General features: G+C 41.7%; 1 protein-coding gene across 2 annotated transcripts; it reads left to right on the top strand.

Moving 5' to 3' along the window:
• The first annotated feature begins 32 nt into the window (after window positions 1-32).
• On the top strand, window positions 33-22395 carry usp22 (ubiquitin specific peptidase 22). Of its 2 annotated transcripts, none has more exons than XM_044336854.1 (14): window positions 33-134; window positions 358-635; window positions 5754-5886; window positions 9767-9880; window positions 10095-10196; window positions 12340-12506; window positions 12622-12769; window positions 13013-13115; window positions 16480-16638; window positions 17748-17874; window positions 18051-18142; window positions 18671-18733; window positions 20384-20533; window positions 20778-22395. In XM_044336854.1, the coding sequence occupies exons 2-14, from the start codon at window positions 516-518 to the stop codon at window positions 20818-20820; spliced, it is 1521 nt and encodes a 506-aa protein (XP_044192789.1). In that variant the 5' UTR covers window positions 33-134; window positions 358-515; the 3' UTR covers window positions 20821-22395. The 2 variants fall into 2 exon arrangements, with proteins under 2 accessions (XP_044192789.1, XP_044192790.1); XM_044336855.1 differs by lacking the exon at window positions 33-134 and adding an exon at window positions 141-160.
• The last annotated feature ends 345 nt before the right edge of the window (window positions 22396-22740 follow it).

The raw sequence follows: 22740 nt of genomic DNA, 5'->3' as shown, positions 1-22740 counted from the left end.
GGTTCGCAGGAAAATTGCACCAATCACGACGCAGCATCCATATCATAAAGGCGGGACGTAACCACTAAAAGAAAGTTGGCAGACGCCAATCTTGCGCAGCACTCGCTCCTGATTGGTCCGCCGTTATGAATGAGGTGGGTCCTAACGACAGTCACCGTGTGTAAGCCACTGTTGAAATTCCAATGCTAACCAACTTTAGCCAGCTTGCTAACATGTAATTCAGCGAATGTGGTTGAACTGCAAACACAGCGCTTTCCTGGATTTAAATGCACTAGTGATATTTGATTTCTGACATAAGGAAACTGAAATAATTGTCTTAATGTTTGCTACTGCGCGTGTCTCCGTTATTGCAACCAGGACATGTCCAGTTAGCCAGAACGCAGCAATTGGTGGATAACGAACCTGGCAAGCTAGCCAAGCCAAGCCAGCCAGCCCGTTTGGACTGGGTCTGCGTTGAGGGATTTGAACAGGTTTCGTCGCCCAAGAGGACAGCAAAGCCGGATGCTGTGACTACCATGAGTCCCGCAGGCTGCCCCCATGTCAACAGCTTCAAAGTGGACAACTGGAAGCAGAACCTGAGGGTTATTTATCAGTGTTTCGTATGGAGCGGCTCAGCCGAGACCAGAAAACGCAAGGTAACAAGTGACAGAGAGGGAAATAGAGTGCAGAGTGTGTGTGTCTTTGTGTGTATGTGTGTGTGCGCGCGTGCGTACGTGCGCGGACAGTTCCCCGCCCTTCCAAAACAACACAACATCCGACACTCAATGCCAAGCTACTGTTTGCCCTCAGCCTAATACTACCCACGTTCAGAGGCTAGTTAGGGCTTGGGCTCAAACTAGCCTAAATGCCAACCTGGTAGACTGACCACAACTGCCGAACAGCTCAAACTGAAGCAAACTGTCTGCAGTTAACTCCAAACAACGTTAGCCTACTTCAAAGCAAAGGGGCCGCATAATAGATTAGAGAGCTGATGTGCATCTGTTTGCATTGGCACCGCGCCTGCAGTGACTCGTCTTCCTTCCACTAGCAGACTGCAGGCCAGCAATACACACGCTGGTATTTTATTCATGGGTTAAAAATCAGCCAAAGCAATCGTGAATCTTTCCTCATAACGTTTTCTGCACCTGTTATCCTAATAACGAAAGAAACGCACCATTGCTATCTTTGCACTGCATGACAGTATCAACACGGTTTAACTGGTAAAGCAATAGGATTCAGTCAACCTCTCTTTCATACTGGTGCAGCTTGTTTGTTCATGTGTCCTTAAGAAAAGAAACTATCTTTTATTGAGACATGTTTATTGTGTAGATCCACATGTGTTGTGCTTGCATCTGCAGTACGTGTGGCTGCATGCCTGTCTACATGCATGCTGCTCTCCTGTGTGGTGCGCTGGGACAACCCTGTGTCCCCCCCACCCCCCACCCCTCTGTCATCTGCAAGGGATCAGTGGGAACTGGTAGTCAAGGAGGCACATGTACTGGAATAAATGGTGTAAATATTTGCAGGTTCTCTTCCTTCCATAATTGCCTGGTTCTCTGCCCCCACCCCACAACTGAAGAGCAGACTTGGCTGGCAGGAGTGCTCACATCCCTGCTGCGTATTCCCTCGCTGTGGCACTACATTTTTATTGATCTTTGCTCAGTGGTCCATTCAGATGTGAACTCTTAAATTTGAATCCTATGCACTTCTTTTCGTTCAATGAGAACGACGTGTATCCCATCAGTTTCATATGTCACACATTAGTTTTCCAGTCAAACCTTTGCTCCAGCATGTGCTTCAGTTTATGTGGGAGCAGTCTCGGGACTTTGGTGCATGATTAGTCTCTGGGGGAGCGGGCAATGCTATGGATATAACCAAATTTTCCAGTTTTGCAGGGAAGACAAATGAGTGCTGTGTATCTCTCATCATCTCAAGAGAAAATAGTGCATCTGTCCAAGAAGATGTCCCTTTTTTAATGTATTCTGCAGTTAAATAATTTCTCCATTTTTCAAGCATCAGTGCCTGAAAGTTGTTTTTAGGTCCCAAGGACATTTTTAGTCAGTTCTTCCCTCCATCACTCTCAGTCTACATAGTTTAGTGTCAGCCTCAGATGGTCATGATCAACACTCAGTCACTGACCTTCTGATGCAGAATGAATTTTAAGTATTTGTTCACCCTGAGAGTTTGAAGACTCTTTTGTTATCTACTGTGTCAATCACAGAAGTGTTTTGTATCACATCTGGATGACAGGTGTGTTGAATTTGATCCATTCAGCACCAAACAAAATGTCTTCGTACTATGATTTTGCTCTGGAGGACTCTGATTGTCATCTTATAACATTAAATTGTGGCACAGGATTATCTATAAATACCCATCTTCATGTTTCATTTACAAATAATCATACTAGTGGGTGCAAGCCACCACAAAATGAGACCAGAGACCAGTTAAATCAGTACGTCAGTCCTGTTCACCCCCAGAGCTCAGCAGCAGTTTCAGCAGTACTTTTCTTTTAAGTCCAGTTAAGGCTGTTTTCTGTCAGCCTGCGCCACTGCTGCTGCATCCACTCAATGCAGCAACACAAAATGGAATCCCTGTGAAAGAGGTCCAGTTGGTTATAAACTCGATGCTGGTGGCAAAAAGACAGAAGGTTGGTAAAATATTTCCCATGAGCTCAGTGTACTCCTGACACTACCAGCTGTTGCACTAAATGTAAATATGAGTTACAGCTCTGCAGCTAATTACCTGTGTTCCTGTTTTTGTAATTAATTCACGTAAGTAACTATGCGTCAAAATCACATTTCATTTTTTAATTCCTGTCTGTGTTGGAAAAAGATAAAATATTTGAGGCACAAAAATTGTAGTACAATTTTCATCAGTCGCAACATCGAGCTAAAAAAAAAATCAGAGCCATTCAGTTATGCATTGTTGTGTAAAATGTGGTGTGCATATGTGCTTGTAAATACCCAATACAAAAGCCCAACTCTGTGCCTCTATAGTCTACATCACTATTTGGATGTGATGTGTTGTTACGGCAGAGAATCCTGCTGCTTCCCATTGGTTTTCATGAACTAAGTGTCCATCTGATGCTTACTTGGCAGGCAGGGAAGCTTGCAGGGTTTTATTCAGTCCCCCAAATTTGGTGTTGTTGTATTTGAATGTTAGGTTTTGCATCCAACTCATCGTGGAGAGACACAGCAACAAATATTACAAAAGGCCCTGCGATGCCAATTTTTTTTTTTTGTCCAGGGAATGTACCGTTGCAGGTGTAATGCTTCTGTTTTTGGAGGCAATAGTCTTTTATTTCACCTTTCTAGACACCTACTCTGAATGCAGGCCTTTCCCTTCAATGGATGAGGCAGATGTTGTTGCATTTGGCTCACAATGTGATAATGTCCTCACTTACACTTCTAACCAGGATCTTTCCAGCCCATTACCCGCTCCTGCTCTTCTCACATAACATCCTGCCGGCTGGCTCATCACCGAGGCTGCAGTGCTTGGAGAAATATGACATGGACAGAGCTCGGGGTGTTCTCTGGGTGTCGGAAGGACCACAAGGCCTAACTGAACGAGTTGCCTCTCAGTTAGTAAATAGCCCATGTGCTAAAGGAGAATCATGTTCATACCTACTTCGTTTATGTACTCAGACTTGTTTTCCTGTATCTTGACAGATTTTCATTGGTTTTATCCCAGTTTTTGAATTCATCCGTTGAACGTAAGCATCTGCTCTCTGTACTTATTCAGCTAAACTGGACTTGGCACCACAGTTGGGGATGTGTTTGACAGACTGGCAAAAAAAAAAATCCTATATGAACACAGTGTTGTCAGGGAGAAGAAAAAATACACATGCGTATGTAACACTGACAGTTGGAAGAATGAGTGAGGAGAGATTGTTGCATATTGATGCCTTTTCATTATTCATGTGCTGTCTAAGCATGGGAGCGTGTGTGTGACTGGAATAAGAATCAGTGTGTTTCAATTTAATTTTTTATCTTTTTTTTTTTTTTTTTTTATCTGTCAATTTTTAGGCTCAGTGTAAAATAATCAGCAACAGAGTCTGTTTACTTTAGACAGATTGTTATTCAGTAAATGCTCCTTGAGCCCGGATCAACGGTTTTCACCCAAATGATTGTTGAGGTGACTTGTTTTCCTGAAATGTTGAACTATTCCTTTAAATGCACAATCCACACATTTAACACAATGTTATTGATCTTTGAGATTACAGTTGAAACGGTGATGATTCGAAACACAGATCGACCGAAAATTAATTAGCAGTTGTTCTATAAATGACTTTTATATCATTGTAGATTTAATTGAGTTTTGGTCCGTTAAATCAGTCAAAACAAGACATCTGAAGATGTTGCCATGGGCTCTGGGAATTGTGATACGATTACAGCCATCAACCTTAATCTTTCTAAAGTCACGATTGCACTATTTTCCCTTAACATTGTAACAATGATGCATCACATACTATTGTAGCACAGTCTTTCCTCTGTCAACCCAGGGTGTTAAATGCATATATAATGCCAGCCAGTAGGGGTGGTCAAGGGTTCAGTTAAAGACAAGGTAGAGCGACACTGCACCTCACTTTCCAGTCCTTTTTCCACTGCAGTCCACTGTCACACTGACCAAATATCTATTCTAATCCATGTTCTTCCCCTCTCTATTAACTATTCCAGTCTGCATATATATGCTATCTCCCCTGCACTCCTCTTTCAGGCGTCGCTCATTTCTTTTCACCTCCTCATATTCACGCTCGCCCGTTGGCATCCCAACCTCTCATCTGCATGCTTTTGAACTGCCGTGATCTGCCCTCCATCCACATTCATGCCTATCTCCGCTCGCCTTTCCAACACATGTATAGAAAGCACCATTAATCATTAATGATCATATAGTGCAATTTAGATTTACATGTTAATTACATGAATCTTACATGGTTGCCATGGGTTACTTTAGCCATTACAGCAGCAGAAAAATCACAGGGGAACATTCAACATAAATAAAAGACAAAATGCCACACAGGCCTGCATACTCTTCGTTCTGTGGTTAAGTCTTACAATATAGCCACACACATACACACACATTAAAATGCCCCTGTTAGATTGCTTTACTTCACTTTACTTGATAAAGGAATTATTATTTAAATAGCAGCGAAAGCTAAAAATGGTTTAACCATGTCAGATTTGGCCCAACAAATATAATTACATAACGTCAAGTGCATTACAAGAATATTTCAAAGTGCATTTTTGTCTTTTGCTTAAAGCTAAGGATAGATGACACTGAGAGAATGAATAAACTTAAGAATATAAAATATTTAAAGCTGCATTTATTCATTGAAAACAACTTATATTATGCTGTGTTATGTTCACCAGCTAGCCGCTAACTTTGTCTTTCTGTTGTTTGGTGTTGAGTAGCATGCAGTGAGTTTATCAAAGCTTTTTAGCTGCTGCTACTGGAAACAAGGTTGATGAGAGTGGTGAGACTCAGCCAAAACCATGAGCTAAAAGAGGCTAAAAGGTTGTGTAAAGCTGAGGGGGCAGAGGGGAACTGCAGAGTCAGGTGGTAATTCTCTCTGGGTTCATCACCACAAGCAACCATTTTCTGATTTTCATTTTTTTATTAAAATTTTTAAGCAGATAATAAGTGACATTTTTTGGTCATTGTGTGTCTGTTTGTTCACAGTACAAAAGAAAACAATTGTGATGATCATTTTCTCTGTTTGCATCTCTGTGTCCTCTCCTCTACCCCCCCCCCCCCCCATCCCCACCCTTCTCCAGGCCAAGTCATGTATCTGCCACATGTGCGGCGCCCACCTCAACAGACTCCACTCCTGCCTCTACTGCGTCTTCTTCGCCTGCTTTGCCAAAAAACACATCCACGAACATGCCAAGAGCAAAAGGCATAATCTAGGTATGGCACACACACGGACACACACACACTCACACAGTCATTCACAGAGTCCACAGATGCAGTCGGAGCAGGTGTGTTTTGAGGGTTCTATTATGCACATAATGTAACAACAGGCATCCGAACCTACAATTAGCCCCTTTCACTTAAGTGGGTCGATAGCTCCTCCTAACTAGACGCACACAAACACAGCATATACATCATGCACACAAACACACACCCCCACGCACCACCGCCAGTATTGCTGCTTCTCTCAAAACAAAGGCTGCTAAAAGGGCTAATTATACAGCTGAGTGGCTAATGAAGATGTAGCCTGGTGTGATTGCACAAAGCGCTGACAGTTCGTAAACACCTCCGTCTGTGTGTGTGCGTGTATGTGTGTGCGTGTGTTTATGCGACAATATTTAAGTATAAGTTAGTTGTATATTAGACTGTTTCCGCACTTTTTGACTGACTGACTCATTTGTGGTTTTGTGACGCATGTAATCAAGCAAACTAACCAAGAGCGACAGAATGAGCGATTACGCAACGTAGTGCAACATAATTGCAACTCAGTCTAAAAGACCTGGCCACGAGGGGGATTTGAACGTCACCTGTGTATTTGGCCTGATGTAGTCCATGAGGGGGAATATATGCATTAGTGAACTTACTAGTGAATAGAGACTGAGGTCTGTCTCTGCACATTTACACGCACTAACAATCTACTTTATTGTGTACACCCCTGCGATCAGTTTGTTCCTTCAAAACCCTTCAAAACATTCAATGGTGTTTTCTGAAGTGGAACACAAAAAATGAGATTTGTGTCTGCCTTGTTTTGACAGGATTATAATTCCAGGTCGGAGAAGGTGATGTAAAACATTGCACATCAGTGATAATCTGCAGTGGATTGGTTGAATTCTTCCTCGGATTCTATTTTCAGAATAGCACGCACCACACCACCACTGTTTTTCATCGCGGCACGCATGGAGGTCACTTTGTTGGTGTGTGTTCACAGTGAGAAATGGGAAAGTTGCATCGCCTTTCACTGAATTAAATATTTGCATCCAACAGACACAATCTGGATGGCTCCAGATTTGAACAAAGATGTGGGTGTTTGCTGAGCACCAGGAACAGTTTGCTGTTTTCCCCGTCCCTGCTACTCCCACAGGGACACACAGCTTGTAACGATCAGAACATTGCTCAGAAATGATTGAATTATAGCAGAGAAAATCGCTGAATATTAGCTGATCTCACCCAGTGTACCAACCACCGAATGGGTTGTATTCACCTGTAAACTGCTGTCTACTTAAATCTGTGGAAGGACTGGCTGACGTCAATATCAGGATTTTCATAAAGACTACAATATATCATAATATATGTATGCAGAACCCTTAATGGTCCCCTGTTTCTAAATGACCTCAGACATATTGTATATTATTAGCCATGCTAGTGGCGTGGCAAGTCAGTCCACTACTTTCGACATTGAAAAATATCAGCAACCATGAAATTCTGTACAGACATTCATGGTCCCCAGAGGATGAATCCTGATGACTTTAGTCATCCCCTGACTTTTCCTCTAGCGTCTCCTGCGAGTTGAACTTATCAGGAAAAATATCTTAACATCTACTTGATGGATGGCACAAATTTTTGTACAGACTGTCATGGTTCCCTGATGATGTGTGATCCCCTGACCTGTTTGACAAGTATTGAATGGATTGTCATGAAATTTTGTACAGACATTCATGTCCCCCTCAGGATGATTATAATGATGTGTCTCATTTAGTGCCATTATTAGGTCAAATTTTTAATTTGTCTAATACCTGGGTTCATAACCAAGTACCTGCAAAAGTAAAGAAATCCCTATTAGCCATAGCTGCACTTTGTGTTTAGTGCTAATCAGCAAATGCTAGCATTCTAACATGTGCTAATTAGCAATAAACCATGCTAGCATTTGCTAATGAGCACTGAACCAAGGTGGTGAACATACATTACCTGCTAAACATCAGCATTACTATCATCTTAAGCAAACATCTGTGCATAAGTACAGCCTCAAAGAGCCGCCTGCATGACTGTACGCTTAGCATTGGTCCAACAAATTTCTCTCCAAAGCCTGGAGCTAGTTGTACTGTACTTTGTACCTTTGTACATACAGTATATTGAACCAGTCATCTTTGTTGCCAGCGACTTTTAACACACAGCCAGAGATGACAACTGCCCGTGACCTCACTTGAAAGGAACCATGGTTGGAGGAAAAGCTCATTCTCCATGTGTTAAGAGTTTTCAGAACTGTACTGCACCATGTCAGCAGTCAGACAGGCCTACCGGGTTTGTGAATTGGCTGACAGTAAACGGTTCTTGCTGCAGTACCACACCGGTAATTACACTCACCTCCCCCCTGTACTGTGCTCTGCCAGCCACCTTGCACTGAGCAGGCCTCACACGTATATTGATCATGTGTAGAGCCTAAGGGACACTGCACAAAAAAAGCCAGGTGCGGTTCAAAAGCCACTATGAACAGCACAAGGCATTATCTTCAACACAAGGCGTCATCCAAGTAGTGTGAATGCTGCGTATAATCAGTAGCTTTCTTTTTTATTCTCCACATAATAGAATTAGGCTGTTTGAGCTGCAAGTTAAGTACGTTACACTGCAGTGTTCGGTGCCGCAGCAAAGACACTCGGGCTGTCCGTTAACAAAGGCTGGGTTTGGCAGATGTTGCGAATCCGTCGGTTTGTTTTCACGAAGCGTCCTTGACTTGACGTTATCGCTCAACTCAGGAGGACCCCCTCTGGTGTGCGAGCGTGTTTCCCACAGTGTGTAATTGTGAGTTTAATTAGGTTAGCTGCTGAATTAAATGCTGCAAAAAATAGAGTGAGAAACAGCCTAATACAGAGGGAGCGAAAAGAAGAAAAAAAAAAGGGACAGATCTCAGCAGCAGACTGTTGAGGAGGTAATTAAGTCGTCTTTAACAAACCCAGTGGAATTAGCCTCCATTAAACCCAGCCCCTCCTCCTCCTTCCTGCTTCTCCTCCTCTTTTCTTTTTTTGCCGTTCCATCTCTTTCATCTAACCATTTTCTGCGTTTTGACTCTCAGCTATTTGGCAAATGCTGTTTGCAACCATGTATCGAGCTCATCTATCCCTCTCTGTCCTTCCAATTCTTCTCTTTCCCCCCCCACCTCTTGTTCCCATGGTTACCTGATGACCCTTTCTATATTCAGAATTGTAAAAGGATTTCTAATTACACTCATAACATAAGCCTCGTCTTTCTTGCTGTCTTTTTTTAAAAAAAATTCTTTTTCTCTACTATCAACGTACTTGAGTTTACTTCCTCCCTTCTCTTTGCTCCATCCTTTCCCTCCTCCCTTCATCCTCTGCTCGCTTTTCCCTCCATACCACCAGAGGATAACGGCGTCAGCCAGGAGAAGCCGTCGGGCAGGTTGTCGTGGCAACAGCAAACAGGTAGCTGCAGGGTACGAAGCAGGTGAGGAGAGAAGGCAGAGAGGGAGCGGAAGGACAGTTTTGGTCTGTCTGCGTGGGGGAACATTTAAGTGAGTGCGTGAGTGTGTCCTTCCTCTCCTCTTTACCTTTTGACTTCTCATCGCTCTCTCCGTCTCTCAGGGTGCCTCTCTGTCGTTCCTGGATGGTGTTAACAGATAGCAGATATGTCAGCAGATAAGCCCCACTACCTAGCATTGCGGCACCATGGCAACGTGGCCTGAATAGAAAAAGACTGAGAGATGAAGCAGTTAGCAGTTCATACAGCTCGTGGCGACACACACAGCCCTTTATTACCCTCTGACAAACAATAACTGAGTGTCCCTGCATTTGAATAAAACAGCTCCCTCATGCATTCTTTTTGTTCTGTTTCTCTTTCTCCTCCTTCTCCTTGTCTGTCTCTCCAGCTATTGACCTGCTGTACGGGGGAATTTACTGCTTCATGTGCCAAGACTACATTTACGACAAAGACATGGAACAGATTGCCAAAGAGGAACAAAGGAAAGCCTGGAAAATGCAAGGTATGACAGCGTTAAACACAGATGGCCATGCACACATTGTAGAATTACTGTTAAACCCTGTTCTTGGTTTAAAGATTGGTCCCAAACAAGGATTTTCCATGTTTTGTCATGATGATCTTAGATATTATTATCTATGTCATGTCAGAAAGGGAAGAAAAGAGCATGATGCAGACCTTTTTGAATGTATGTGTGTGTATGTCCGGGTGTGTTCCAGGCATGGGGGAGAAGTACTCAACGTGGGAGCCCACCAAGCGGGAGCTGGAGCTGCTCCGCCACAACCCCAAGAGGAGGAGAATCACCTCCAACTGTACAATTGGTTAGTCTCTCTCTGCAATGTACACAATAGTGCTGGAAAGTTTAAGTATTAGGTTGCTGTTGTATACCTGGGTCAGGATTTCTAAATATATTGAACTTTTACTTGAACAAAAATCTACAAAATGTGGTATCATGACAGTAGCAGAAATAAGAAATGACCAGGAGACGATAAATGTATTTAAATCAAAACGTGAAACATTTATTATGACTAACAGGCACTAGAAGTTATCTAACTATAAACCAAACTGCAGCAGCGAGTCTCGCCAAACTCTGCAGGCAGCAGGAATATCATCCACAGGCTAACAATCATGCTGCCTGACGCTGGTACATGAACCAATCTGGTGAGGCCCCCAAGCGGTCTCTTCGGTATTCTTCAGCAGTTCAGCATGTACAGGAAGTGTTGACGGCAGCGAGAGCTTGTATCAGCAGCAGCCGAGTTGAGTCAGACTGAGTTGAGTGTATGGGTTTGTAGTACTGAGCGATTTCTGCGTAGTGTGTACAGGTATGGTTAGCCCTCAAGGGAAAACACGCATCAGCCAGTCACCACCTACACTAGTTAAGGCTGCAATGCTTCCATTTATGTGGCTGTGTGTAGTTAGGTAACATACAATCAGAGTAGGCAGGTGAAGGCCAGAGTTATAGTGAGTGTGGGACTTTAGAGTGGGAGCATATGGCTGTTTTCTGGAGGCAGTACACCGCAGTGCTGACCCGGTATGTATCGGACTTGAAAAAGAGTTGGTACAAAACAAACATTTATTCAGTTTTTTGCCAACACTACTGCACACATACATACTCTTAACACCTACGCCTATGTCCAAAGAGCTGCACAGCTAATGGTCTTGGCCAATGTCATCGTCGTTTTCAGAGAGAGAAGATAGATTATGCAAAGCAAAAAAATGCACTTTAGCTGAACTACAACCTCTTCTTTCTTATTTTTCATGAGTAGCATAATGCTAGCTGCAGTAGCAAGCTAGTATAGCTGCTATAAATGCTCATTATTTCAACTTTTCTTCCCATCTGCACAAAAGTCGGCTAATCACTGTTTATTAGTCATTGGTTATTCGTCATGTAATGGTACATTCAAAACTATACTGAGTGTCATCATGAAGCAGACTGATCTCACAGTGCTTTGTTTGCAATGAATACTGGGTATTGTAGGAATGAATGAAAACAGTCTTCATTGTAAGCAGAGAGCAGAAAGTGTTGGGTGTATTTAGAAAAACTATCCATCTTCATACTAGTGCTGAAACAATTAATCAAGTAGTCAAATGACAGATAATAAACTGATATTGGATAACTTCTAGATAACTTGTAAGTCATTTTATTAAGCAAAAATGCGAAACTTTCATTGTTTAAAGCTTTGAAAACTGAGGATTTGCTGGTTTTGATTGTGAAAAGAAGCATCACAGAGGTAATATTTAAGATTGAAATAATCCCATACAATGATTTTGATGGTTTTAATAGAAGGGTACCCAGGCAAATATAAAGGAGCTGATTTTTTTTGTCTTGAGAGGAAAAACAACTGAATATATTTGAATTAATAGGGAATATTAGAGTGAAGCGGTGCTGGGTTCTGGCAGCGTGTGGGAGTGAGGAGAGCTGGCATACGTTTAACACTTTGTAGTAGCCCACAGGGATCTGCTCTAGCACCATTAACGTCCCTGGCACTGTCTTAGGTGAGGGGAAAATATAAGCCTTGTTGCTCATCTGTGAGCACACTACTTCCTTTCTTCCTTCCTCTTCCTCCTCCTCTGTCCTCTCTCCTTTTTTCACTTCTACCTTTTTCCCTGTCTCCTCTCCTCCTTCTTCTCCCTACGTCTGTGTGTGGTTTGGTCTGCTGTAATCTGACAAGGGTTTCCCTGTGTGTGTAGTCCAACGTTGCCTCAGGGGCATCACAGTATTACCGAGTGTGTGTGCGCGTGTGTGTGTGTGTGTGTGTTTGTCTTGGTTGTCTACCGTTAACAGCACTGCAGCTTAGATGCCACACTGCAGCAGCCAAGAAAACTGATCTGGCTCTCTTGAGCTCTTTCTCTCTGTCTTCTCATTTTCTTCCTCGCTCCATCTCTCCTCCACCCATTCCTTCTCTTTGTCTCTTATTTTTTTTGCTCACTCCTTTCTTTCTTTCTTCTCCTCTGTACTCTCAGGCCTGCGCGGTCTGATAAACCTGGGCAACACGTGTTTCATGAACTGCATCGTCCAAGCGCTGACACACACCCCGCTGTTGCGTGACTTCTTCCTGTCTGACCGACACAAATGCGAGATGCAGAGCAACTCCTGCTTGGTGTGTGAGATGTCGCAACTCTTCCAGGAGGTAAGGAGATGTTACAATGGATGGAAGAAGGATTGTGTGTGTGTGTGTGTGTGTGTGTGTGTGAGAGAGAGAGAGAGAGAGAGAGGAAGTTTTCTCTCACACACTTCTTTTCCAGTTCTACTCAGGCCATCGCTCGCCACACATCCCGTTCCGCCTCCTCCACCTGGTGTGGACTCACGCCCGTCACCTGGCCGGCTACGAGCAGCAAGACGCCCACGAGTTCCTCATCGCAGCGTTGGACGTCCTGCACAGACACTGCAAAGGTCAGACACGCACACAATACGATCAATAAGTCCAACCAGAAAACACAAACAGAACACCAAAAAAATCCGCCAGACAGTCTTGACAGAGACAAGGACGAGGCAGAAAGAATGACAGAGAGCAGAGACCGAAAAGAGGATAACTGCAGTTTATAAGCACAAAGTGTGGCTGTCAAGTTACACTATACAGCATTACTTACTACTAGTGACTAGCGTGTGTTTTTGTGTGCGTTTATATTCTCACAGATGACAACGGGAAGAAAGCCAACAACCCGAACCACTGTAACTGCATCATCGACCAAATCTTCACAGGGGGCCTGCAGTCTGACGTCACCTGTCAAGTCTGCCAGTAAGTGTGTGTGTGTGTGTGTGTGTGTGTGTGTGTGTGTGTGTGTGTGTGTGTGTGTGTGACTGCGGCGGTTCAGTCTTTACCAAACTGCAGTTCAACAATGACTCACTTCACTCATCTCTTACCATCCTGTATCAGAACTCTCTGATTCCCTTCCCTGAGGTGACCCTCCTGCCTCCCACCTCTTCCATCATTCACATATTGCTCCATCAATCTCTCACACACACACACACACACACACACACACACACGCACACACACCACTGCAGCAACAGGAAAACCCCTTGATTGCACATAGTCTGTAAAGTTGATCTGTAGTTCCACCTGCTGGTCAGAGAGAGTATGAGATCTTTATTCTCTGATGTGTATTTTTCATTTAAAACTTCACTCACAGTTACTCACATGGGGAAAAAAGGCATTCCTGATCATTTTATATTACACTTTTTGGAATTTGTTATATTCTTAATCCAATAGGTGTCAGATGTGATGGATGCACAAAACATACTAGGTAAATGTAGTCAAATGCATGTTATACATTTCTTATTAAAGGATAGAACAGTGCATTTGCAGCCTGTAACGATTTTACAACACAGTCATTATCAAGTTCAAACTCAAGTTTGATGAACACAGGCCACAACTCCATGACCTCTGTTCATTATTTGGTACAAAATAATCACATATGGTCATTAATATTCATCATAGGTCTGTATTTTTAGTTTATTTATTTGTAGACAACAGATGTAGCGCAGCTCTTGGGATATTTTACGGTGCCATTACTTCAGGTCTGATGTCATTTCGATTTCTGTGGAATAGAGGTAAAGTCATGTTTCTTTCCCCCACGACAACCTTCCTTGTGATTTGTGAAAGTCCCATCTGTGCTGTGTTTACGCCTGCTCTTCAGAGGCAGAGAATTTTCCTCACAAAATGTGTGACCTTAGTAAAATGTGCGGAATACATAATCAGTCTCTGTTAACATGTCTCCTGCTATTATTTTCACTATCCTCCTACCACTACCCTAGCACAAATGACATGTAAACTGTGACTCCAGCTGGCTGTGTCTGTTTGAGAAATCTACTGCACATGTTTGGGGCAGAACACGCAAAAACCTTAGTGAATCTGGTTCTATGCATTTACAGGTAGTGACACCAAGTGTTTCTCTAGTTTGTTTGTTTGTGCTTTTTAGATTCAGACAAATTATTCATCAGACCACTAGGTGAACTAGGTATTAATAAATTATGAAGCAGTGATGTCCAAATCTCCTTCAGTTTCCCCATGAGAACACAGCGTCTAAAGAAAATCAAAGACCACAAAATCCATCAGTGATTTAAACCAACTAAAAGCAGCACTGTGAAATGCAGAAATAAGTATAAAACTATGAATTAATTATCAAAAGAATTTTTAAGCATACTGTGAAATAATTCGTTGTTATTGTAGTTGAGGACCACTGCAGAGAGTCAACAAAGAAAGCTTGATAGCAAATGCAGTGATGCATAAATTCAGATTCTTTTTGTGCTTTGTGTTTGTGTACATCAGAGGAAATCCTTTCCTGCATCAGGGTTTCCCACAAGACTTTCATTCATTTATGATTTATTCACTTTGCATTTTGTCTTTAAAATATAATTGAAGTGATATATCTCATCTTCTGGTGCTGACCAAAGAAAAAAAAAGAGTTTAAAGACATTCTGAGGTGGGTATTCTGCAGAGTCCAGAGCCATTTAGACCACATTAGTCACCATTTTTGGACAGAGTTGACTCATTTCAGGTCATACTGCTACGAAGTCAAAAAAATGAAGTTATAATTTTTTACTGAAGCAGGCTGGTGCTTCACTCTGTTCCTGTCCCTGCTCACAGTGTTCATTTCCATCATTGTGTTCTAAGAGCACTAGTGATGGAGGTCCTGTGTCTCAACTGACTACTCACAGACCATTGCCTTTGCATACAGGAAGCCTGCTGCATTCCTGATTCTACATCACTTCAACAACCATCACTTGGACAATTCTATTATTGTTCGCGCTGGAATAAACGACTTTGCTTGTCAGCAGTTGGAGCTACTAAAGCGGGATTTTTGTCTCTCACTTATCATTCCTGAGCAGACGTGTTCTAATCTCGATCCAATTCCCACACTGAACAAAGACACGGGGAAGTTCTCTAGATTGTGAGTGTTAAACACTTGTTTGTCTTCTTCATGTAAAAGTCACAACTTGTCTTCAAAATCACTCCCTCATTCACCACTCCTTGTATAATAGACATACAGACGTTGTTTCCGACGCTCACAAATCATTTTAATTGTGCGTCATCAGTGACAGCTGGAGTTGCACAACTGTAATTTTCAGGATCTGTAAAATGTGGCACTTTGCATTGTGGGATTGTTACAATAAAGTATTGTGGCTGTAAATATAGATGTATATGTATAGTAAATATAGTGCATTTTATATTAAATAGGTAGTGATTTCTGACACAGCCATAACCTGACCTGCGTTGGGTGATAGAGGAACACTGAGGAGTTAGTAATTTTACAGCAGAATTTTGACCTCATGATTGTGACACGGCTTTTTTGGTTTAAACAAGAATACAGTGCAATAGAAAGGACGTGAGCAGACAAAACAAGCTGTGGGTCGAGCTGTTGGAATGATAAGAAGGGGCGTAGTTTGGTAATGTTTCCTAACTGAACAGTTTTAATCTGTTCTGGTCACAGAGAGGCGGTACAGTGGCTGCACTGTGGTCCTGGTTGTTATGCTCCATCAAGACATGCAGGTTTGGTGAATTGGAGACTTTAAATTGTCTGTAGGTTTGAATGTGAGCATGGATGTGTCTGTCTTTGTGTGTCAGCCTTATGACAAACTAGCAATCTGCCCAGGGTGAGCTGGTACATGTTTCAACCCCCCCTGCAACCCTGCACAAGATAATTGGTTTGGAGAAGTGATTAATGGTCACAAAGGGAGTTCCTTATGAAAGACGGTTGCCACCCCAAATTTCTCAAGTCATGAATGCTATCAACTGATATAATTTGTGTTTATATTATTAACAGCCAGTACTAACCTGCAGCATGCAGTAATCGTCATAGCCCAGATGAGCAAGCTTAGCTGCCAACATTAGGAGTAAGCTGTGGTGCCAAAATGTAGTTGATGTCAGAATCTTCTCTGTCTCCCTCTTTTGTCTCCTTCTCACTTATATGTCTGTCTCTATAAAGGAAAACAACAAAGTGCAGTGTCTTACTGTGCCTCCTATGAATGGGTAACAGACTGGAAGATGTACAAATCAACACACAGCAACTCCTTAAATCTATAATGGATAACTACAGTGCAGCATTTTGATCTTCTCATACATGCTCCTCATCCTGTCTATCTTTCCGTTTCCCTCCTAGTGGTGTCTCAACGACCATAGACCCGTTCTGGGACATCAGCCTGGACCTTCCAGGCTCCTCTACCCCCTTCTGGCCCCTCAGCCCTGGAGGAGATGGCTCAGCACTTAACGGAGAGAGTCACACCACTGGAGCCACAACGCTCACAGACTGCCTGCGCAGGTAACTGACTAGTGTAACGAGTAGTAGTTTGGTCTGAAATATTAGCTTCAAGCCTGTAGCTAGCCACATCAAAACAAACTTATATGAAGTATCTCCAGCTTCAAGTTACAGTAGATCTCCCTGATATGACATTTTCATTAATAATAATAACTTTATTTATGTAGCACCTTTTTATAAAAAAAAAAAAGTTACTAAGTGCTTTACAGTAAAACAAGTAATAAAATAAGAGTTTTTTATCCAAACATAGGAGAAGACAAGGGGAAAATAATTAAAACAAATAAAACAAATTTCAGTCTTTTAAGAAATATACCATCTTTGTCACCTAAGCATTTAAAGACTGCTCACAGTCAAAAATTACACCTACGTTATGTTCTTTTTTTAAAAAAACATTACCCAGAGTAGACAAGAGACTATTAATGATGGGACCAGGAGAGGTCATTATAGTGATGTCTGATTTGGAGTCAGCTGACTGTAGGAAGTATTTGGACATCCGGTTCTTAATTTACGCAAGGCAAAAAATATTACATAAGACATATAGGTGCTACCGGGTTTTATTGGGACATACAGTTGTATATCATCCGCATAACAATGAAAATCAGTATTATGTTTATGCATGATATGCCCCAGAAGTAGCATGTTCATAATGAATAAAAAGGGGACCCAGGAAGGTAGTAAGTCACTGATGACCTTGGCCAGAGCAGTCTCATTGCTGTGAAGAGAGGGAAAGACAGATTGGTATTTTTCAAAGATAAAATTTTCATTTCAAAAGATAAAATAATACACTGTAAGTTTCTGCTATTTGTGTCAAATCCACAAATCTATTTTATTTTCCATGTAGTCCCAATTCTTTTTTTTTCAAAACAGAAATACAGTCATGAATGCACTGACAAACTCTGAAACACAACAATCTAAACCAGTCCTCACAATCATCATACCAAAACCCGTTAGAGAACAGAATGTAACACACACACACACGGTTCCCTTTAAACTAATTCCTGTTCTCCTCAGATTCACTGGAGGGACTTCAGGGAACAACAGCAGCAGCATCAATAGAAATTCACACAGACACACAGAAACACGTGCACTAAATCTCATCCTCTCCTGTTTAGGTTCACCAGACCAGAGCACCTTGGCAGCAGCGCTAAGATCAAGTGCAGTGGTTGCCATAGTTACCAGGAGTCCACCAAGCAGCTGACCATGAAGAAGCTGCCCATCGTGGCCTGCTTTCACCTCAAAGTAAGAGTGTCTTTGATGGTTTCATTGTTTATTTAGGAAGTTTAATAAAATAATCAAAGCCTGATCTTCTATGCTTCATGACCAATCTCCTGCTGGTTGGATGAATTTACTGTTTGTAAGATACCGAGCTGCATTCTAACGTGTGTGTGTGTGTGTGTGTGTGTGTGTGTTGTCAGAGGTTTGAGCATTCAGCCAAACTACGGAGGAAGATCACAACTTATGTCTCCTTCCCTTTGGAGCTGGACATGACCCCCTTCATGGCCTCCAGGTGAGCACAATGTGAATGAAGACTAGAAGCACTCAGCCAGAAAAAGCAAAGAAAAGAAGACCAAATAAGTTGCAGCAAACCCCCCACCCCCACCCCCCCCAAATAACTTGAAAGGGTGTAATGGAGGGCTGTATTCTGGGGAAAAAAACAATAAATTGGTTAACATGTTTTAGCTGTACAATCATGGAGGCAGTGCATTTCATCCTGGCTGACCTTTAGTTTGTGTGGGTGAGACTGACTGAACACAAACGTGTACTCGCTGGTTCACCAATAATGACAGAACTTAGAACAGAAAGACGGAACTTAGAAGGTGAGGAGAAAAAACAGCTCACATTACAATAAATGCTTATTTTGCTTTGTTGAATTTGAGAGAACCCGTTATCTGCAATAGAAAACATTGAGCTCATAGATGAGTAATTCATAGCATTCTGATATTTTACATTCTAGTTCCTTGATTCACTCCTTCATTTTCTCCTTTTTTCAGCAGAACTGCTGTTGTGATCAAGTTTGTTCTGTTGTGTGTTTCAGTAAAGAGAGCAGGATGAATGGACAGTACCAGCAGACCGTGGACCCTTTCAACAATGATAACAAGTGAGGACAAGCTCCAAATATTACAATAGTAACCATTCAGATACACTCTTAAATCACCCAAGCTCATTAAGTCATTAACAGGTCTGACAGATTGCATTCTGGGACTTGTGCAGCAAATGAACATAGATGTACTGTAGATTCAGTTCTCATCAACAAAACCAGTCTGCTTTGGTTTTCCTCTCTGCTTCCTCCTTCTCCCACTGATTCCACTCAAGAAATTAAATGGATTGCTCTCTGCCTAGTTTTCATCATTTCACTGGAGAGAATCCACTAACACCTCATGTTTCATACATGAGGTTTATTCTAATCAAATGCTGATTATGAATCTGTTTTGCTGTTATCTCTGTTTCAAATTGCATTTGAACATTTAACTTCTGTTGTGAACATCTCTGCATGATAATCAACCTTTCCCTCATCACTACTGCAGTTTTTTGTTTTTCACACACGTGAACTACAGTAACATTTAGATGCTAACTAAATAAAGGATTTTTTAGCTTTATTTTTCCAAGTTATTATTTTTTTTTATCCACAAGTGTATCAGTTGTAGTTAGTTGTAGTCAGAAGTTGCAACTTAAATGCAGTATGGCACTACACTCATCATTGAGAGTACTACCTTGAGTTAGGATTGAGACTTCAAATATTTGACAGAAAACTGGGGGCAGCTGAAGTCAGGAAATCTTGGCAGATTTTGACCCTTCTTCTTCTTCTGTTTTTTGTCTCTTACAGTAGTTTTGTCAAAAAGCAGAACTATGGGGAAAGAGATCCCTATGTTGGGAATACCCTTGAGCAAAACACCTGTATTGTGCCTATTTGGAGTATTACCAAGTTGAATTAACTTTTAAAGAATGGATTTGTGTTTAAAATGGCTTCATATGACCAGGTAACTACAGTTATTAGAAAAATATTGATAAAAATATTAGATCTGAGATTTACAGATATTTTACCTATAGATAGTGGGTTTTGCACCAGTATCACGCCGGCCTGTAGTGCACTGAGTAGGCGGAGTCTGCAGACCATTTAAAAAGCATCTCAGCTGGCACATACGCCAGATGTCCCATTCAATTCAAGCTGCGAAAGCAACATGTATGCATACCAATCCATGCTTTGTTTAAGGTGACGCCTCCTCCCGCTGGCAAATGTTTTCCCCTCGTCATCAAGCTTGTTATCACTTCTTGTTTGATTGTGCCCCAGCTGTTGGAAAAGGAGCACACCGAGTGCCTAGAGTGGGAATTGGTATAATTTTCTATGGACTTTGTGAGTCTGAGTGGACTGACAACCTGGAAGGACTTATCTCCATATCCTGGTGGACAATATGGATGATTTATTGGACAGAATGGGTTAATATTGTGTTGTATTTAGCCATAATGTCATGGAACTCCAGGTCTTATCTCTTAACTATACCAGGTTTCTAGGGCTTTTTGTCCCTCCTGTTAGGGAAGCTGCTGATTTTTGTTACATGTTACTTGAATTATTATACAGTTTGGCTACATTATGAAGTCATTACCAAACAGTTTTTTATTGTTTTGCGGTATAATATGTAACACATTTATGTGGTGCTTATATTTGTCTTTATGGAGGTGCTATACTAAATTGCCGGAGCACCTCTTCCAGCACTGACCTCCTACTTTTCTCTCATTCTGTCTCTCTCAGGTACAGCCTGTTTGCAGTGGTAAACCACCAGGGGACACTAGAGAGTGGTCATTACACCACCTTCATCCGGCAGCACAAGGACCAGTGGTTCAAATGTGACGATGCCATCATCACAAAGGCCAGCATCAAGGATGTCCTGGACAGTGAAGGGTGAGTAGGTCACATCACTGAGCAGCCACCTCATGCTGCCAACATTTCTATCTGAATTTGATATTTTGTTGAGAAAACAGATTCAGTGATGTGTTATGTTTCTGTGACTGCTTATTCAAGAGTTCATGAAAAACTTAATTAAACTAAACACCTTGCCTCTGTGTTTCTAACAGATTGTTGACAGTAACTGTTCCCTCATTAGTGATGCTGCAATCTGACCCTGTGGTGCTTTTATCTCCCCCAGGTACCTTTTGTTTTATCACAAACAGTTCCTGGAGTACGAATAGTCCCCCCGCCCCACCCCTCACCCATCAGCACAGCCGCAGGAGGAGATGAGGGGATGATGCAAGGATTTATGTGCATGGGAAAAGGTAACGAAGTGATGAGAGAGAGAGAGAGGCAAAGAAGCAGAACACACAAGTCTCACCTCTCTCTAACACACAACCACCCTTACAACATACTAATATAATTCCACAGAACGAACTGTCTGTTGTGCAGGAGAGTGCAAAAAAAATGCAAGAACCTTCAACAAAATGCAAGACAGTTAGAAAGGGAGATTTGTATAAGCCCTGAAGGAATATTGCATATTTGCAAAATCTTTTCACTGGAATTCAGGGCATACAGAAGAAAGCAATTGTGATACATATAATCTGCTATAAGTACATTCGCCAAACCAGGCTGCACTTGAAGGTAATAACTGAATTGTGGACAGCGTAGTGTCGTATCCCCTCCTTGCTTTCTCTTTTTCAGACACAAGACAGAAGGGCAGTTTTTTTTTTGTTTTGTTTTGTTTTTTTTAAAAACCTTAGTTTATCTGGGGACAGTTTACTTGATCACATATGCTGTTCTTCACCAACGGCCTGCTTCATGCTCGCACAGCTGCAAACATTAACACCATGAGAGGTTAAAAAGTGGAGCTGCAGCCTCTCGCTGCTTTCGTGAGGGAAGTGAACATTTGAATTCACTTTACCCAAAACTGGCAACTTTCTGGACACCAGCACACTCGTCTACCACGTACACGCACGCCCCAAAATGACCAAATATTTCAAGGATGGAATTTGTCTTATTATGCATTTTTTTGCCCAGAATGCAAAGAGTGAGGTGGAGAAAAAAAAAAAAAATCACCAGACAAAATGGTATTATGAACATTGTATAGAGAGACTGTTTATTCTATTCACTTACTTGTGAGTTTGTTGTCAGTCAAAAACTTTTAAAAGACTTCGGATACGTTTTCTTTAACGCAAAGGATTGTGGATCTGTTATTTTCTGCATCTATCGCTGCTTCCAACAGTCACAGGGGAAAAATTACACAGTGAATATTATATTTTTATACATACTGTAATTAAAATGTTTGTTTACGGTTTGCATTCTCCCTAAACTCTCACATTGTTTGTCTGTGTTACATTGTACTGTCAATCATGCTTCTTTTTTTTTTTTTTTTTGTACACACAAAAGCAAAATATTACTGATTATTTTCTTGAAACTGCTGCTATGGTGGCTTAATTTTTAGGTTTTTTTTTTATTTGGCATGTTTTTCTTTGTTTTTGTTTTTCTTTTAATCACATTTTGGACAGTACAGATGCATATTCTTCATGTTCAAGATATGTCGTCGTGATGCTGTTTCAGGTAAATGGCAAAAAAAAAGAAGAAAAAGGAGGCGTTATTCTCAATAAGAGTGTGTATAATGGGTCAGAAGCTCGATCCTGCAGTGTTAACCTTCGGCCGCATGTTGCTCTAATTCGGTGTGTTTGTATGTGTGTGTGTGTGTGTGCACGTGTATGTGCCCGAGAAAGGGGAAGGAAAAAAAGCTACGTGTAGGCGTGTTTGTATAAAAATGTGTTATTGAGTGTAAAGAAATTTTTTTAAAAAAGTGCGTATGTGTTACCGTTTGTATGCACGTGTGTCGTGCGCGTGCGTATGTTTCCGTATGTTCGTGTACTGAATCAGTACTTGCATTCAGCATGCCGTCTGAGCTGGGTATCACAGTTTGATAGGATTTTTTTCCACATGTTGATGATGTATGTAAAAGTATATATGTACAGTTTGTATGTAAGAGACAAATGGTGAAACCTCAAAGTTGATTTTGTTCTTCTGTATCGCTGGATCCGGCCACGGGGGTCATAATCTGAAGAAACTTGTCTTGACCCATTCAGTCATTCCTCGCACACACATGTAACTGCTGCAAGAACTGGACACAGTGATGGAAA

The sequence above is a fragment of the Thunnus albacares genome, chromosome 20 (assembly GCF_914725855.1).
Source record: "Thunnus albacares chromosome 20, fThuAlb1.1, whole genome shotgun sequence".
Classification (NCBI taxonomy): Eukaryota; Metazoa; Chordata; class Actinopteri; order Scombriformes; family Scombridae; genus Thunnus; species Thunnus albacares.
Note: the sequence above shows the minus strand (reverse complement) of the source record. Positions and strands in the feature narration are given on the sequence as shown.